The following is a 20242-nucleotide window of genomic DNA, read 5'->3' as shown; positions in this document are numbered from 1 at the left end:
AACAGATTTTTCTTCAAACTTGGGGGACTCCCCACGTTTGCACAAAAATCCGGAATCAACAACAAAATATATGAGGAGGATTAAATTTCCCCTCAAATATATTTGTACAGACAATGCACTTACTGGAGAGGAATGGAGCTGCTCAGGGCCAGAGGCTGTGGCTGTGCAGGACGCCAGTGGCCGCTCCTCTGGGCCAGCTGCAGCAGTGATGGACACCAGCTGCCGCCCTGGGCTCCATGAAGGCAACAGTGGATGTTGGCAGAGCCACTCTGGGCCGGTGGCAGCAGATGCTGGCAGCCGCCTGAGGCTCAGCAGCAGGAGTGGAGGAGGAGGTTGGCCGCTGCTCCAGGCTGGCTGCAGCAGCTGCTGCCCCAGGCTCAGCAGCAGCAGCAGAGGATGATGATGGTAGCTGCTCCAGACCGGCTGCAGCAGCAGCGGACACTGGAAGCTGCCCTTGGGCTCAGCAGCAGCAGTGGGAGGGCCTGAAGCCATGCCAGGCTTGACAAGGGGGGGGATATGGGTTTTCCCCCTGCGAGACTCCTGCCCCCCTACTGAGCAGTAAGAAGGGAATTGGGTGATTTTCCTCCTGCGAGTCTCCTGCCCTCCTGAACAGTAAGGAGGGAATTGAGAGATTCTCCCCCACGTGAGTATCGCTGGTCCCCACTTGTTAAATCTAATTTCCAACATGACCCAAGACGTGGATCCTTACATCCACAGATTTGAGCCATGAGCAGAAAAGACAGATCCTTTTAAAACCTGAAAAAAGCCCCGGGATTGCAGAAAAATCTGAAATCTAAAATAAAAAATTGGAAGTTAAAACCTTTCAAAATAATAGAAGCAGCACCTACAGCTTTAAGAAATGAATGCCCTGTGAGATCTCAACTTTGTGTGGGGAGGTTTGCTAAGCAACTACAATAATATTGCTAGCTGTCAAGCCTTGGTTTCTGTCTGTAAAGTACCAAAAAGAGGGCTGCAGCAATGCAAAGTAAAAGCAGAAAATTATGGTGCAGTAGGAATTTTTATTTTTAATTCAGAGATCCCTATTCGTTTTGCGCACTGCTTTGTCAGTGGATCTAAAATAATATATTAATAAAAAATGCTCAGTCTCCTTAACAAGTTGCTACTGAAGGTAATAGAAAGGATCCTCAGACTTCAAATTTGCTACTATGTGACAGCAGCCACTACATGACCTGCTTGGGTGTCTTGCTACCATGCAGCTTGCACGACTTAACAGGTTCCAATAGTGGTGACTTACCTGATGGTGGTGACGGCCATTCTCCCATATTCACATGCATCACAACATCACTTCCAGCTATGTCACAGCCACCCCGTGAAACTCTAGAAATTCCCCAAATCTCTTTGGTAAAGAGTATAACAATTAGGAGAATTCCTATAGCCTGTGAGTCACATCCAGATTTTCACCGAAAGTGATGTTGTGATGCACATGACATTGGTTTCTGAAGGATTCCTCTTCTTGAAAATTCAGGCTATTTGTGGATGTCTGGCTAGCAACCCTAGTGACTACTGTGGAATTGATGTCAGACACCTCACCTGGGACTGGCATAGTCTTCTCATTTGTCCACCTGGGCAAACCCTTTCCCTTAGCCCAATCATTTGCCCTTGACAAGTTGAGTAGTGGGGCAGGGGTGGCAGTTGAAAAATGGCCTCCATAGCAACACTAGGATTTTCTCCATGTCTCTGTGGTCTTTACCATAGAGGATGGGGCAAATTCCTGGAGTGCCACCCTTAGATGACATCACGTCCTCCCTAAACCCCACCCTCCCTAGATACTACCTCAAAATCTCCCAGCATTTGCCAAAGCAGTGCTGGGAATCCTAGCCCACTGGCAGCCTCTGCACAACTTGTATGACTTGGCTTGGCCCAGCGGGTGGCCACTACATAACTCACCTGAACAAGGGAGAAGGGGAAAAGGAAATAATAGGTGGAGTGTGGTACAGGGGAAAATCTGGTGACTCCTGCAAAGCTTTGTGGGTTCCCTATTTGTTCTTTGCTGGCCTGAAAAGTGGTTGAAAACACGAACAGGAGTTGCGAATCTCTGAAAAATATCCTTGTCTTTGTGGTCCATAGGCATGGTTTTATTGAAACTTTCTGTTGAGTTCTCTTAAAATCTCCACCCGATTTAATTGCTGGAGAAATTCTTCCTTCTGTAATGTTCTTTATTCTTCGTTCATCCCACTCTTGGTGATTGCTGATTTTACTAAAGTTCATTTGGGTAGCTGAAGTGTCATGGTGATTAAGCACAATGGAGCACTTTGCCAGGTAGCAAGATGGATTTTCTTGAAGAATCCTAACCCTTCTGCTTGAGCTGAATTTGCTGCCTGCTGATATTATGATAGCAATAAAAATCGTAGTGGCGCTTAGAATAGTAGCTACCTCTGCCCAGTGCATTTGACCATGGTATTTTGTGGATGGGCTAGAAGCTCCAAAGAACTGTAAATTCAAGAGGAGATGAGTGCTATGAAGGGTTTGTTTTCCTTTTCAACATATGGATGAGCTAATAGAAGTAGTGTTATCTCAAATTCTGATGGAGAGAGATCTCTGTTTAGAGAAGGATATTGAAAATGGATGGGGGAAAGTTGGATTTAAAACATTTAATTTCCATTAAATTTTTCTAAAAATCACACTAAGTATTTTGGTACTACATCTCAATGTGATTTAACTTTCTTTGGATTTCACCTTCTTCTCTCTCTGTGCATGTATACTGAAGCTATGATACAGAAGCAGTGGTAATGTATGCGAAACACATACTGAATACATACCTGTTTCCCCCCTCTTTCTGCTGCTCTTGTCCACTGCCAAGTCATTGACCCCCCTTTTTTAAAAAAATCTTGTAGAAATTTAAAAAATGCCTTTTCAGTTTAGAAGTAGCACTGGTGGGGTGCCTGTTGGAGAAACAGGTGAAAAGCCATGGTATACGTGCACATCAATCTTGAAACTATACATATTGCCCCCTTCATAGCATCCCTCCTCCTCTTCAGAATCTGGGCCACATCTTTCTTGAGCTCACCTTCACGAACCCACTGGTGACCAATTAAAATTCCTTCAGTAAATATGCTTGCTACTGGGGAGATTAGAAGAACCTGCAACATATCAGTGTAATCCAACTCAGCACTACTTTCTCATTTGTTTATGTCTAGCACCTCCCAACTACTTTTTGTCTGTCAAAACCGCATGTGAGGACCTTGGACCGGGTTCTGGGGGTCAGCCCTCTTGGAGGCCCTTGCTATCTGTTCGAGAGGAGCTTCCTCGGCCTCAGACCATTCAGCAGGCGAGTCTGAGCTGTCCTCGCCTGCTGTGTCGGCCAGGGTGGTAGATTGCAGAGCTTGCACCAGCCCTGCTGCACACCCAACACTGGCCTTCTCGCTCCTCCTCGGCCTCCGCTCCCTCTCTCCCTATATCCTCTCGCCCCAACCCTCTCCTACCTTATAAGGCGGTTGCCTACTTCCGGCCCCACCCCTCTCCCTTCCTTCCTCCCGAGCAAGCCAGGGAGCTCGGAGGCTGCTCCTCCGTGCTCTTCCCGTGCTCGGGGCTCTCACCTGGCCCTGGTCTCCCCCCAGAGACCCGCCGCCGCGGCCCTGTCTGGGCGCGGTCCCCTCTCCGGGCCCCCGTCCGGCCCCCCCTCCAAGCCGGCCCGGCCAGCCCGTAGGGCCTCCCGCGACGGCGCGCCTCCCCGCCTCCCCTCTGTCTGCTGCGGCCGCCGCCGCGGCCCCCGCCGCAGCGTCGGGCCGGGCTGAGGCGCTGGGCCCGTCCGCGGGCGCCGCCCGGGTGCCGCCTATCGGGGCTTTGCCTCGCCCCCCTAACGCGGCCCTCGAAGGCGCGAGCCGCCGGCCTGGTCTCGCGGCTCGTGGGGACTTCCCGTTTCGCGCTCCCGCCGCCGCCGGACTGGAGGTGAGTGCGACGGGGGAGGGTCCCCGGGGTGAGTCCTGGGCCGGCAGTGAGCCCGTCCCAGGACACCGCACTTTTCGTATTCTCAGATATTTTTGTCATACATAGGGTTGCCAACCTCCAGGTACTAGCTGGAGATCTCCTGCTATTATAACTGATGTCCAGCCGATAAAGATCAGTTCACCTGGAGAAAATGGCCGCTTTTGTAATTGGACTCTATGGCATTGAGGTCCCTCCCCTCCCTAAACCCCGCCCTCCTCAGGCTCCACCCCAAAAACCTCCTGCTGGTGGTGAAGAGGGACCTGGCAACCCTAGTCATACAGCAAATTTTGTAAGCCTTGAGGTGCGAGTGAATTCAGTTCTGTTTTAAAGCCTCATTGGCACTTCTGTGGTCGGGGTCAGCCAAATTATGAAATGGGGGTTTTCTTTTGAATTTGTAGCAAACCCTTAGAACCACTGAACCAACAAATGCTTTGGATAGAAGTAGAACGTTCTGCATCAGCGCAGAGTTACCAGGAGGGACCTGTTGTAGGAATGTGATAGCACTGCAGGAAAAATCCATTTGCTCACATTTCCAGGCAGACACAATGAGGAAGAATATAGTGCGGATAGTGGTCATCCAGAGCAGCACAGCTTCAAATTCAACAGATTACTAAAGACTGATTCACACAGTGTTTTGGTGTTTTTCACCCAGAGTTGGTAACAGGTTTTTTTGTTGTTGCATCATGGGTGAAAAACAAAGCTGATGAAGTAGTTGTCTTGAGTGCTCTGAGTGATCTGCCCTTTGATTTAGACTGCTACCGCAAACAATTGTTTTTTGAAGTGTTTGCAGTGGTGTGCTTAAATTGAAAGCTAGGCCACTTGTGAAGGGTTGGAAAAATGCTTTCACCTCCTCTGAACACCATCTGTGGCCCAGGATGCTTTATCATGAAACACATCATTTGCATTTAGTGGAAGAATGGAAGTAGAAGTATGCAAATTAGGAATCTAATTGCTTATGTCTTGTGAACGATTAGAATCCGAAAAATAGACACAAGAGGAAGCAATATAAAGCCTGTGGGCTATATTCAACTGGGGCTATATATTGTTTTCCCCACAGTCAATGAAAACATTCAACATGATAAACTGTGACAGTTAAACCTTTTCTGCCTGTGTGAATTGATGCACTGAGCAGGGATCAGCCAGGTAACCCGTACATGCCATATCCAGATCAAGGCTTTGGTTCTTGGTCAGGGTCTTGCTTAGCTCCAGGCTGGAAAATACCTGGAGTTTTTTTGGAGTGGGGCCTGAGGAGGGCGGGGTTTGGGGAGGGGAGGGACTTCAGTGGGGTATAGTGCCACAGAGTCCACCTTCCAAAGTGGCCATTTTCTCCAGGAGAGCTGATCTCTGTTGCCTGGAGGTCAGTTGTAATAGCAGGAGATTTCCAGCCACCATCTGGATGTTGGCAAGCAACCGTAGTCTTGCTGCTTGCCATATATTATTTATTGATTTAATTGAACAAACAGACCCATGCTTGGCCTATACTAGATTGCCAGGGCAATCAGGAAGACGTTTCCTCCCCACATCAGACTGGTTAAGATGTGTGTGGGGGACAGATATTTCTTCCCCTTGGAAGATGAGAGAGCCAGAGTGGTGTAGTGCTTGAGGTGTCAGACCAGGACTTAGGAAATCCAGGTTCAAGTCCCCAGTTGGGCCATGGAAGCTTACTGGGTGACCTTGGGCCAGTTGCACACTCTCAACACGGTCCCTGGCTAGCATTTGTATGGGAGACCTTCAAAGAATACCAGGGTCATGACTTGGGCTGCAGGTTCCCACTGGCCACCGGCAAGAAGAAGAAGAGTTGGTTTTTATATGCCGACTTTCTCTACCACTTAAGGAAGAATCAAACTTGCTTACAATCACCTTCCCTTCCCCTCTCCACAACAGTCACCCTGTGAGGTAGGTGGGGCTGAGAGAACTCGAAGAGAGCTGTTACTAGCCCAAGATCACCCAGCTGGCTTCATGTGTAGGAGTGGGGAATCAAACCCAGTTCTCCAGATCAGTCCACCGCTCCAAACCACTGCTCTTAACCACTTAGCCTTGCTGGCTTCATGGGGGCAGGGCTAGGGAATGGAAATTTGCATGCAGCGCAATGATGTCATTTTTGGGTTTACCCCAGAAGCACCGGCATTGAGCGGAACGCTCTAGCACTGTCCTCCAAAAACTCTATGGAAACGACAAAGTTTGGGGAGAGAGTGCTAGAGCGTCCCCGTCACAATGCCGGTGCTTCTGGGGTAAACCCCAAAGGGACGTCATTGTGCCTCATGTGCAGATTGTTCCCCCCTTCAGCTGGCCTGCTTCTGCCCACTGACCCAGTGAGGGTCATTGGCAGTGCAATTAATTGGCGGGCAATTGCGTAGTCATGATCCGGAGGCAGGCAAAGGCAAGCCACCTCCAAAGGTCTCTTGCTTTGAAAATCCTATGGGGTTGCCATAAGTAAGCTGTGACTTAACGGCAAAAAAAAATTGTTGGATAATACATTATTAAATTAACCTTTTAAGTGATATAAAATTGGCTTACTACCCAAACATGGGACCTTATAAGAGTGTTTCTGTTCAAATAATGTACCTCCTTTTGTTTACTACAGAATTTGTTTTTTTACCTTCAACATTTTCCCCCCCTGCCTCTCAGATGGCAAGAATTAAAGATACATGGCTATGGTATCATAGTGTGAAGCAGTTTGTAACTATTTCTCAACTACTGAGTCTATTTGCAATTTTTCTTATAGAAAATGAAGATATTTATACTTTTAAATACCATAAATGTGCCAAATTGTGCAATTTTATATAGTGGCTAAGTTATAAATAATACATTTTATGTTGTTAAATCAGTAAAAGATGTTTCAATTTAATAGGAAAGTAAGTATTGCATATATTTAACCCCCCCCCCAAATTTCTGTGTTTTTCCCACAAAAGAGGGGAAATTTCCCCCCATGGCATCAACATTTCCAGAAATTTTACATCTCTAATTGCAACTGGTGATATTTTCTTTGCAATACCTTTCTCAGTATACCTGTTGACCTCTTACAGCCCTCTGTGGTCTAGATCAGGGACCCCAAAGGGGTACCTGTGATTGCCATGGTGTCTGCCAACACCTTTCCTGGTGTTTCCAAGTGTTTTAAGAAAGTCGGTGGGGCAAAGTAGGACTTCTGCCCACCAAAGCTTCTGGTTGGCTGATCTGGAGATCTAATTGGCTGTGTAGATTTTTTTAGAAGTTGGTTCAGCAGCAACTGCCACATAGCACAATCATCTTCATTGTGCAACTGAAGATGTAGGCAAGAAAACATTTTTAAACAATATGTTCATTTTAAAAGGCATCCTGTTAAACAGAACTTCTATCTGAACGTCTGAAGAGTCACTATTAGTGTTATGCATTACCTAACTTCCTGACATTTTTTGGTTGACTGCCTCATATGGCAGCTGTTTTCTGCTTGACTCTACCTATTGTGGCAGCCTAGGGGTGCCAACCTCCAGGGGGTAGCTGGAGATCTGCTATTACAGCTGATCTCCAGGCAAAGAAGATAATTTCAGTTGGAGAAAATGGCCACTTTGGAAGGTTGGCTCTATGGCAGTATACCTCATTGAAGTCCCTCCCCTCCCCACCCCTCCTCAGGTTCCACCCCTAAAATTTCCAGGTATTTCCCAACCTGGAGCTGGCAACCCTATGGCATCCATTTGTAGTTGAACCCACCATCTTGTGTCAAAATTCCAAAAGAACCCAGGCTCTAAAAGGTTGGGGACCTCGGTCTAGATTATATAGGATGATCTGAGGCAAGGGTTGGGAAATTGTTTGCTGGTGACCCATTCTGTTTGCAGGTTGTTGGGTTGCTTTTTTGTCCTTCCAACCTTCATTGTAGGATTTAAAGAGTTTATTTACTTCATTTGTACCTGGTCTTTCTGACCAATGGTGATCCATTATTCTCCTCTCTTCCATTTTATCTTCACAATAATGCTGTGAGGTAGGGTGGGCTGAGAGTGTGTGACTGGCCCAAGGTCACCCAGAAAACTTCCATGACAGAGCGGAGATATGAACCTGGCTCTCACATCCTAGCCCAGCACTCAGACATTACACCACATTGGCATACTGAAAACCACCAAATGAGCTGATATCTTATGTTGTTCCCACTTTGTATTTTGCTGTTAAGGATTGCACAAAGATAATGTAGATGAAGTGCTATGGAGACTTGATTATGTCCATGAAGTGCCATATAAATGCTTACTAGTATTGTTAATAATGCATGTATAATTATAAGTATTCAAAAAGCTGTTATCTTAAATGCCAAACAAATTAGCATGATACATTTCTTCTGCATGCCTAACATACTATGGATGTCCTATAATCCTCTTGACTTTATTGTCTTCCTCTTTTCTCTGCAGGATGACTCATCCATGTTCTTCCAGTTTGGTCCATCAATAGAACAGCAAGCATCTGTCATGCTCAACATTATGGAAGAATATGACTGGTACATCTTCTCCATTGTCACTACCTACTTTCCTGGCTATCAGGACTTTGTCAACAAAGTCCGCAGCACTATTGAGAACAGCTTTGTGGGCTGGGAGCTAGAAGAGGTTCTTTTGCTGGACATGTCTCTGGATGATGGAGACTCAAAGATTCAGAATCAGCTCAAAAAACTGCAGAGTCCTGTCATCCTCCTTTACTGTACTAAGGAAGAAGCCACCTATATCTTTGAGGTGGCCAACTCAGTGGGTCTAACTGGCTATGATTACACATGGATTGTGCCCAGCTTGGTAGCTGGAGATACAGACACTGTGCCCTCTGAATTCCCCACTGGACTTATCTCTGTGTCATATGATGAATGGGACTATGGCCTTCGTGACAGGGTGAAAGATGGAATAGCCATAATAACCACGGCCGCTTCTGACATGCTCTCTGTGCATGGCTTCATTCCTGAGTTTAAGAGTAGTTGCTACAATACACAGGACAAGAGGATTTACCAGTCTAACACACTGAATAGGTAAGGGAAATATGCATGGTGTATTTGGGTTGTGGAATGATGATCACTGGTGAGTTTTAAATGTCATTATAAATACATGCAGAAGGCATTAGGAAGAAAATTTCTGGAGGGATTGACTTTTTTGGGAAAATGAGGAGACATTGTTTTCTCAAATATGCAGGGTTGGGTTTTTGTGTGTGTTAACAATAGTTTGAACATCATTTAAGAAGGATGAATATGAACTACCTGATGATATACAAGCCAACAGGAAGCAGGAATACTATCATATAGGTTAATTCCTTTCCTATAGGACAGGAAAGGAATGCACCAACAAGTTTGGGAAGGCAGATTATTTATTTGTTTATTTAGAATCTTTATATGCCACTTTCCTCTTGAAACACATGTCCCAAAGCGGCGTACAAATTTTAAAGTAATGAACAATCTTACACAGTATAACAATTCAGATTTTAAATAAAATACATCAAGAGATCCATTACTGATGCCACGATTATTACAAAACTGCAGCTGGCATGCAATCCCTTCTTGACATCACTCACATCTCAAATTCTTATTTTGCTAATCACAAAATAAGATTTAGAGCTAGATTTGCCAATTACCTGGTGGTGGAGGGCAAAAGCCTGCCAATCCACTGGGCTGCCCATCGACCAGCTGAGGGTCAGCAGGCAAGAGAGCCAGATAGAGGGGGAGGCATGTGACCCATGTGACATGGATCCTCCTAGTAATCTTTGTTGAAACTCTGTGAAAGCTATAGAGTTTTAGCAGAGATTGCTAGAGCATCTGTGTCGCTTCCAGGTAATCCCGAAAGTGACATCAGCATGTTGTGTGGGACACACATGCACGTGTCCCATGCCCCCATCCACGCTTTTGCAAAACTCCCACTGATGGAGCAAAGGGACCTGGCAACCCTATCTAGAGCAGCAATTGATCCTGGGGGGAAATACTACACCACCACAATACACATACAAGAATCAGAAAAGGTGGCAATCTGCAGGGACAGCTGGTAGCAGAATCTCCCTCTCCAGTCCCATGTAGCAAGGTTGGTAGTATTCTAGGTAAATGTGACAATGTAAGTGGAGGAAATTTATAAGTCATAAATTATGAGACAGGCAGGATTTTATAGCGAAAGTAGCAGGATATCATGGTTCATTTTCCTCACTCATGAAGTAGCAAGAAAAACTTCTCATGCTTGAGTTTTGCTTGGTAGAGGGAAGGATGGGGCCTGAGGCAAGAGGCCCAGGACAACTGTTGGCTGTTTATGCCAAGGTATGGTTGGAAGTTGCATGCTGCAGCAATTGTGTTGGAGTGATGCAGGTAAGAGTCTGGTGAAAGTCTGCATGGAGATTCTACCACTTGGAGTTCCATGATGGAAGAATGGCAGGATAGAAATGTAATCAGTAAATAAATAATAAATTGTGATTCAGACTTGGACATTAGCTGTGCCACCTTCTGTATTCCCCCAAACCTTGACTGGACATTGAGTAATTGGCTAGTCAAGAGACAGGGCATGTGGGAGTAGACTGGAGTGGGGACTGCTTGGATCTAGTCTGCCTCAAATATGTTTATAAAGGTGTTTTCCATGAGGTGGCTTAGTTGGTTTTTGCCTGGGGTCAGTGGTTAGCTTTAAAGACCTGTGTGAGCTGGCTCTTTCCGTATGATTGTGTGCGTTTAACTGACTACAGCTGTGTGGGATGAATCCTCAGAAAAGTGTCTCCTGTGGCATTCATGTAATATTTAGAGGGTACCCAAGTCCCATTGATTTCAGTGGAATGTACTTCCATATTACGATCATTACTTTAAAGGTTCAGCTAGGAAAGAGAGTTCATGTTTAGTTTCCTACAGAATTCCTGAGATTTCTCTCTTTGCAGTGAAATGTGTACTTGTATTGTTGCATAGAAGGATGTAAGCCATTTTAGTCCCCCCCCCCCCCATGGACTCAGGTATTAAATGGCAGCCTGTAATATGTTTACTGGCAATGATCCAGAGCCCTTTATGTACAGAAGCCACATGTTCCATTATTTCAGTGTCTTCCTAAGTAGAGTTTCACCCTTCTAAGCCCATTGGCTTCAAGGGTGCAACTTTGCTTAGGATGGCACTGTAGGAGAGATTATTGCTTTGTACTCACACAGCCATTCTGTAGGATCCTGGAAAAGTATTAAGGCTGCAAATTATGGCAAATGTAGCTGCCACCAAAAGCAGCAGCTGCACACAACTCAGTCTCCTCCTCTCCCCTTGCAGTAACATCTAGCAGTCCAAAATGTGTGAGTTGTGTTGTTCCTAGGGTTGTCAACTCTGGGTTGGGAAATACCTGGAGATTTTGAGGGTGGAGCCTGGGGAGGACAGGGTTTGGGGAGGGGAGGAACCTCAACAAGACATAATGCCATGCAGTCCACCTTCCAAAGTTGCTATTTGCTTCAGGGAAACTGATCTCTGTAATCTGGAAACCAGTTGTAATTCCGGGTGACCTCCAGCCACCACCTGGTGATTGGCAACCCTAGTTCTACAAGCGGTAGCTAGATGAAGTGGAGTGGGAGTAGAGAAATGTGACACTATCTTATCACATGATGCTACTGGAAAGAAAAGAGGAGAAGATGTGGGACTTGCCGGTTTGATAGCAGGCATGCACGTCCCACAGCATCAGACCTAAGAGGGAATAGGAGATCCAGAACTCCAGTACAAAAAGGTTAGCCAACAACATAACCTTGTAAGCAAACCTAGTTATGTGTGAGACTGTATCCCCCTGCAGATAAATGATCTTGGTTGAAAACAGAGCATATAAGCAGGAGGCCTTACAGGTATAGCTGTGGGGGTCCTTGTTCTCCTGGCCAGTTTTGTTAACATTAAAGCCGTGCTGCTAAACATGTTATCTTCAAGGCAGTGGGAGAGGAAAAGAGCTGAGGAGGGTACACATTATGGGCTCTCTCTGTGTGAAAGAGATTACATTCATGGATTAATTGTGACAGCACAGACTAGAAGCCCTACAAGTCTACTTTGGACATCTTAACAAAAAATCGAGGGCAAAATCAGCAACTTCAGTCATGTTAAAAAAATCATATCATTTCATTATTTTCTACAGCTATTCAGAAATGCTAGATTGTATGTGCTGTGTTCTTATTAGAGACATGTGAACCTCTGGCTGCTGCTTGGGTTTGGTTATGTTTCAAGATGCTTCTGAATGCTAGGCTATATTCATTATGACTTTGTTGAGTTACTAATGAGTTCTGTACTGATTAGTTTTAATAATCTCTCATTTAGCCACAGGAGGCACACTTGAGTTTTCATTTCAGTAAATGCATTGAAGCATTAGAATGAAGAACAATTGTGAAATTACACAGACTTTACAAATGGGAGTACGGTAATAAGAGAGTGGATTGCGTTCATTGTCCCATCCCTTAAAATCAGTCGTTGCAGCTTATTGAACCAGTATATTTTAAATATACATATCATATGTTTGTGTGTGTGGGGGGGGTTTGGAAATGGCTTGGATTATATTTTGATGGGGAGGCACATGCATATGCCTACCTGAGGGCTATAGATGTTGGGCGTGCTAGATGTACACAGCTGGAGCTGATTAGGGAGCAGGATCTGTCTATTCTCATAGCACAGTCCACCTTAAAATTCAGAATTTGTATTCCTCTTGGTTAATGATTGATTGATCTGTGTTGGGACAGACAAATCTTGGCCCCAGGCAGCTCTACTCCTCTCTAGGTGCTTGTTGCAATCCAGTCAGGAGTACTATATTCCACCCCACATAATGGATAGGGAGGTAGGTGTTCAGAGATGGATGGATACATATGCTGCAGTGGATTGTGTTTTGCACATTAAATGTCAGGGGAGATATGCACTGCAGAGCTTGATAAGGGGAAGCCAACAGTCTTCAAAACACATCTAGCAAATAAGGCTGAAGCTTCACACAGTGCCAAGACATTGCTGCTATACAAGGGCCTGTTCTGCCTGGACTTCGCTAGAGTTTCCTCCCTATTTTTAAGGACCATCTGCTTAATTTATAATTGGTAAACCACTTGGAAGATCACAAATTGGCACAACATATATATGGATGTGTGTGATTCATTATTGGTGATGTCAGAGATATTATCCAACGGGTATCTATCTGCAGCACTCATGAACACATGAAGCTGCCTTATACTGAATCAGACCCTTGGTCCATCAAAGTCAGTATGTGGCTAGTCCCTTTAACTGGAGATGCCGGGAATTGAGCTTGTGACCTTCTGCATGCCAAGCAGATGCTCTACCATGGAGCCACAGGCCCTCCCCATCTCTCACAATAATTTCTGACACTGTCCATTAGCAGGAGGAAGATTGCTTTTCCCCAGCAATAGAGTATTGCTGTTTGGGTGCTGGTAAGATACACAATTCCACAACAACAGAATTGCTGCCTTAAGGATCCCCCATGACAGATGAGTAGCAGCTCAGAATGTATTGTTCTTTAAACTGATTGTTTGGAAAAGACTGAAGGGCAGGGCAGATACTTTGTGTTAGGCCACCACAATTAACAATATATCAGCAGCAATGATTACTATGACTACTTATAAATTTGGCATCAATTAAAAAAAAAAACAATCTCTAAAACCAGTGGGAAAACATCTTAATCTTCCAGGACAATCCATTGCTGACCTAAAAATGATAGTCCTCAAACAGAAAACATTTCAAGGGGAGATTGCAGTGTGCGATTGCTGAATTTGAGTTCATTCACAAATTCAGAACAATGGACTCCCCAGGGCTGAATAAGTACGTAGGATTTTTATTTCATTACAGATGCTAATTTTCTTCCCCTTAGCATTCCCCCCTGCTCTAATCAAGCTGATCACATTTTGCATTGTACCTCTGCATCCTGACACCTTTCTTAGCAACACCCCTCCCACCTTCAGATTGGGATATAAGGACTCAGGATTCGCCATTCCCACTTGTATCTGATGAAGAAGCTTATATCTCCAAAATCTTGTTGGTCTCTATGGGGCTACTGGACTTAAATCTAGCTGTACCATGACTTAACATTAACAAGCACACTTAAAGATTTCTAACCTGCTTTTCAAACAAATGATTGCCAAAATGGTTTGCAGTGGAGTAAAACAATTCATTAACTTCTCATTAATGTCTGTAATCCCAGAGCAATTGCTGCTAGAAGCATAGTTCTTTTGGTAGGGAGGGTGAAAGCAAGCTCCCTGCAGGTGCTTGTTTTCAAATGATGGTGGGAGTTAGGCTGGTCTTCCTTTTGCCAAAGTGTTCTTCCAAGGAGGGTGTGGCCTTCAGATCTCTTTTGCCATTGGGTCAGGCCTTTCTACTCCCAATATATATTGTGGCATATAATTTACAATTGTTAATGTGCATTTTGCATTACATCTGGAGAGTCCTTCTTTCTGTTAGTCTCTGTCTTGAGAATTCAATCATAATATTTCCTCCCTCTAAAGTGCCCGTTGAAGCACAGAACAAAAGCAGGAGAATGGCATACAATTGAAACACAGCTGTCTCCTTTTTGAGAGGCAAAATGCATATGAAATCCAGTGAGCCAGAAACCATTTGCAGGTATGTGATGATGAATAAGTGCACAGCGGCAGTGGAATAATAAAGTGAAAATGGTGAGCGTCTCTGCCACTTAAGTAACTGACTGCTGATAATTTTACCACGTCAGAGTCCTGTAAAAGAATTAGATTAATGAAAGAACATGCATGTCTGTTTTCCATTTTCTTAATTGACATTTCTCCTCTTCCCCACAATGTTCTTACTATATTTCAAGTAATAAAAATAGAAACTGCTGTGTTGCCATGGCTCCCAGAGCAACTGTGGAGCTCTTTCCTTTTCCTTTGATGCAATTTCACTTTTTAAAAAATCTGGTTTGACAGGAGGCCAACTCAGTGCGTCCCCTAGTGGTTCTGTCCTGAGGGGTGCCCTGACAATATTTCTGATCATTAGAAAGTCCCAGGGCACTCTGTGCAAACAGTGGAAGTGTTAACTGTAGCACCCAGCCAGAACGCCAATTCAACTAATAACATTCTTCTAACTTTAAGAAATTCCCTTGCAGATTAACTGTTTGACCAAACTGTCTTCTTTATTTTTTGATCCTAAACTGCTGAATGGTTGCAGAATTACATTGCATAGGTTTGTAAGAAAATGTTGCCTCCCTTGTGGACACAGTATATCAGTATACACAAATAGATGCTTCAGTTAAATGACCTGCATACCTGGTTGTCTGAATGGAAGCTCATGGCAGCAAGAAAATTCTTTCCTATAACTTTGATAATTTGTATGTATTCCCTTTGCTTTAAGAATTAAACCAAAAGTGACGCCTGATAACCTAAAATATATTTTATATGATACTTCATTAGTATGTTAGGTTCTTTTCCAGGTGCAAAGCCCTTTTTGTGAAGGCTGGGCTGAATTTGTACCAGCTTTATCCATTGAATTATCTCATTTTTCAGATCTGTTCACTGGGATGGTTAAAATGAGTGCAATCACACCACATCTATGTGGGCACAAATTGCTTCCTTTTTCAGTGGCCTCTAATGCTGTGAAATTTCATCACAACTAGAGTTGTAGTAAAGGATTGCCCTGATATCACAGCCTAAGCAAGGAATTCCAAGGTATTTCAGCAGCTCATGCTCTTTGCTAAATCATTCACACATCAGTCTGAGCTCAGTCCAGCACTGATAACACTATACGCTGCGGTATTTCACAGGTAAAAACAATGACAGTCTTGTGTATTTGTATCCATGGATACTGAGAACTTCAGTGTGAACATGAGCTCCAGTCAGGCTTACCTTGATCTAACTTGATCACATGCAAGTTGAGCATGCTGGCTGGATTGTCTCAGTGTTGTTGTTTGGTTTGAATGCCCTGCTGAACAGCTTTGTGCTTGTGCCGTAGCCACTTGTGCAACACAGTGATGGTCATGTCATGCCTTGGTAAACGTGTTACATCTCATGGCCGTTTTGTTCCTGGGCAGGTGGAGAATTAAATGTTCTCACTCATCAGAGAAAAAAGTTATGTATCACAAGGGTTGTGGTTGGGCCATTATAGTGACCTACTTGTCAAGCACAGAATCACTCACAATTCATCCCCCAGTTTATACCCACACTGCCAGACTTTTTGTTTTGTTTTGTTTTGTTCTGTGTGGCCATCAGCTTATATCACGTTGGCATATTTGCAGAACTTTTCACAGGATTTGCAAATCAGAACTCACCTGTGTGTCTCATTAATGTGTTTGCAGCCCATGCACCTTTAAAGAACTCTTCTGAGCTCTTTATTGCTAGTGGACAACATTTTTTAAAGTGGAAAATGTACAAGAAATGAAGGCAACCAATCCAAGCTAGTCTTTGTCACAAAAGAGGAAGCTATCTAAGAAATTATAGGTGTTCCCTAGAAAAACTATTACAACTCCCAGTATGGGAACACTCATGCATGGATTTATCCCACAACAGGACACTTTGGCTGCCTTTTGTTTTTAGTTTTCTGTGTGGGCACTGTGTGCCAGAAACACGACATTGAAACAAGTCCTGAGACACAACCCTTTTAGTACAGTAAAAGTTTCAAAAACAAGATTTTGATGGATGTGGGTGGGGAGAGAAAATACAATAGCCATGAGGCAGTGCATGAATGGACCAGTTCATGTATGCACAGACTTGGACAGCTTGACATTCATTAACCAACACCATAATTTAATTATTTATTGAAATATGTATATCCTGCCGGTGGCTTGAGGTGACTTACAAATAATAAATGTTACAATTTTAAAATCAACAAAATAAAACCCTCAATAACGGCCTCCCCACAAAAAGATACCTGCAGTTTATACCTCAGTAAAAGCCTTGGCAAATAAAATGCCCTTGCAGCATCTTGTGGAAACTTTTAAAGATGATGCCTTCTTCACCTTCTCATGGAGACCATTACACATAGTAGGAATTACAGTGGAGAAACCACAAGCTCTGTTTGATGCCAGGCAGGCTACCTTAAGTGGAGGAACAGCTGCTAGATGGCAGCCTGGAGTCTGTAGTTGGCGCACAGGAATATATGGGAGGAGACAGTTGCTTAGATACGTAGGTACTAGGCTGTGAAGGGTTTTAAAGGTCATGACCAGCACCTTGAATTGGAGTCATGAAACCAACTGGAAGCCAATGTAGCTGTTTTAGGTTAGGCCAGTTATGTTCCCATTGGCAAGCCACTGACAATAATCAGGTGCCGTATTCTGAACCAGCTGAAGTTTCCAGGTTGTATTCTGAATGTTGAGCACATTACAGGAGTCCAACAGTGAAGTTATAAAAGCATGGTTCAACATGGCCAGATCAGCTGCGTCTAAGAAGGGTGAGAGTTGGCAAACCAGATGCAGATGGTAAGAGGTGCCCATGGCCATTACACCTGTTTACTTTTCAAACTCCATGAGCACCCTCAAGCGCTTAACCTGCTCTGCAAATGCCTATTCCATCCCATCCATTACAAGTGGATCCATCAACCTTCCTGACCACTATCACCTCAGTCTTGTCTGGATTTAGCTTCAGCTTGTTCTGTCTTAGCCACCTGACCACAGCTTCATAGAACTGGCTCAGAGCCAGGATGGATGCATCTGGAAGCTTGGATAATGAAATATGTAAAGCTCCAAATTATCTCATTCAGTGGCATCACATAAACGTTGATGAGCTTAAGTGAGAGGATAGAACCTCCTGGCACTCCACATGAGAAATCCCACCCGTTGATTCTGCTCCAAGGACAATTCTGCACCAAGGACAATCAACCATGGGGTCCTCAAAACCAAATCCAAGATCACCTCTGTTCACTCAGCCAGAGATCCAACTAGCAAGCTAGGTGGATGATAAACCAGCAGATCCCTAACATGTTTCTGCTACCCAACACCAGTTGTAATGTTGGCCTCTGTCTGTACCATATATCTACCCCCGGTCCTCCAAGGTTAGTAAAGGGACTGAAAGTGTAGCAATTCTTTTTTATGAGTCTTCCTCTATCAGTACACCTGGCTTGCTTGCTTGAAACCTGGCCAATGTTGTCAGTTTGGCACAACTGGCACCATTGACAACATCACCCAGGTTTCAGTCAAGCAAGCCAGGTCTGTCTGTTCCTCATACAACAGGTCAGATATTATCTTATTTTTATGGACCTGGCATTGCACAGCACCTAGGTTCTAACAGACCTACGTAAGAGAGCCCCACAACCCACATTTCCCTGGATGAGACAGAAAATAAGGCACACAAACATCTAAATAGTAAGCCACATTTCAAAATGTGAGATGTTATATTTTTTCCTTTTATAACCATGTGCCTTTTAGCAACTGGAGGTGGTGGCAGTGAGGGATGCAGGTGCATTAAAGCAGTATGTAATTCTGGATGCGCTATTGCCTTTCCCCCCACAAACAAACACATTCGGGCTGTTTGGATGCCGCCAAACAATGTGTTGGACATTTGGCTGCATGGATTGCTACCTGAGAGCAGGACATGAATTGAACTGGTGGGTAATTGAGCATCCCAGCTTGTAAATCTTGATTCGTACAACTAGGATCACTGCTTAATCCTCTGCTATGCCACTATTACACATAGTTGAAGGCTTTTCTCTCCCTGCTGTTCATTTATTCTGGATTAATTTACCCTGCACGGGTTTTGAGCAGATTGCTTAATAAACTGGCCATAATTTTTTTTAAATGTATAATAAAATGAATTACATTGTACTTTTTGTAGAACATGTATAACTCAAACATGTTTGGCAGCATTAACTATTGGGGTAGGCAGTTATGGGTAAGAGAAGAGACTTAGATGCAGTAAATGTGGTTTCCTCTTTCCAACAGATATCTCATGCCAGTGGCACAGCTCCCATTCAGTTTAATAAAAATATAGATCCGTTAATTCAGCAGCATGGAGAGGCAAAGCTTTGTAGGTCAGGCCTGTTTCTAGTGTTCTGTTTTCAGATAGCATATAACTTTCTCAACAACTTTTGCTTCACTCCACAGCTTTGCCTGCTTCTCTTGCTCTTATTCAGCCAGAGGCAAATGTTTTGCAAAATTTGAACAAAAACAGTTCATCCAATTTTGAGTTATGACAGTGTGAAATCAATGCATTAGTTCTGCTCTCAAATAATTATTCAACTGCAAGATTTTTTTGTGCATAATTAATTCAAATTGCCTAAGTTTTAAACATTCAGACTCTGAGCGTATAGAATATTCAGTGAAGAATGCTTTCCTTGCTAGGCTTGGAAAAATGATTCTGGAATAAATTTATTAACTTTTGAAACATAGTGTTTTGGAATTTACCTGCCACCCTTTTTGTATTGAACACTCTGTATATGCCAAGTGTATAAAAATTTGGATAAATGATGCTTCCTAATTCTAAGTCATTCTTTATCACTTGAAAAACAAGGATGTTTGAAAAATTAAAACGATCGAGAGAAAATCTATTCAGCTGTCTATTTTATCCTCATACCTGCATCATTTACCTAGTGAAAGATTGCACTGTATGGTATATTCGGACATTAATTATAATTGTCTTCATCATATTGGAAAACATTCATAAGGTCTTACATTTTCCTTGATCAACTGAATAAAGACCAGAGAGATCCCCCCAATACTGTTAATAATATGCAATTGGCAGAGCATTATTGTGGATTCACAAACCTGTTAGGAGAGACAGCCAGTTCGATGGAAAGATTCACAATATATGAAATGGACAGCATAGGCCAAATTGTGGGTAATTTTTAAACTTTATTTTAATTGTGTCTTTGTTAGTCAAGAGGGAATATACAACAATTAATTAAAATCTAAGATGGTTTTAAATTTTAATATTAAATGAAATGAATTTGCTTTTTCCTGTTCTATTTCATTTTTAAAAAAAAGCAATACAGAATAAGTAATATTCTAGCAAGCCAGCTTATTTCAAGTAGGAGCATTAAATTATGTTACTTTTTTATGTTTATTTCCTATAAATTAATGCATAATAAATAGCTATTGTAGCATCAGTTTTCCAAATGGTAAATGGCTGATATAATCGCTGCAATGCAAACAACTGTGGTGTGACATTTGTAGTTTTGTTCCATCTGAATAAAATTGTGTTTGAATGCATAGCACAAATATGAATACAAAAGCCTTTATTGGCATTAAAAGGGAATGCATAACACATGACAGCCCATTCCTGAAAGCTGCAGCGGACGGAGACGGCATGCTGCAGTGCTGCCACGGCACCTCCAATGAGGTTTCACGGCCACTGTGCGGGGAAAAAAGGGGTTTTTATTTTTTAAAAACTGAAAATGGGGAAAAGGTCCCCATAGCAAACAGCAATACTGCACCACCAAAAAAGGTGGTGTAGCAACGCTGTTGCG

General features: G+C 43.5%; 1 protein-coding gene across 1 annotated transcript in view; it reads left to right on the top strand.

The window, feature by feature from the left end:
• The window catches only part of GRIN2B (glutamate ionotropic receptor NMDA type subunit 2B), a 328850-nt gene that overhangs the window by 146871 nt on the left and 161737 nt on the right, over positions 1–20242 (top strand). Inside the window, exon 3 of the mRNA XM_056846002.1 lies at positions 8322–8920. Within this exon, the coding sequence (XP_056701980.1) occupies positions 8322–8920 (599 nt within the window). The remainder of the gene's footprint in view (positions 1–8321; positions 8921–20242) is intronic.

The sequence above is a fragment of the Euleptes europaea genome, chromosome 3, assembly GCF_029931775.1.
Source record: "Euleptes europaea isolate rEulEur1 chromosome 3, rEulEur1.hap1, whole genome shotgun sequence".
Taxonomy (NCBI): domain Eukaryota; kingdom Metazoa; phylum Chordata; class Lepidosauria; order Squamata; family Sphaerodactylidae; genus Euleptes; species Euleptes europaea.
This window is presented reverse-complemented; position numbering and strand designations above follow the sequence as displayed.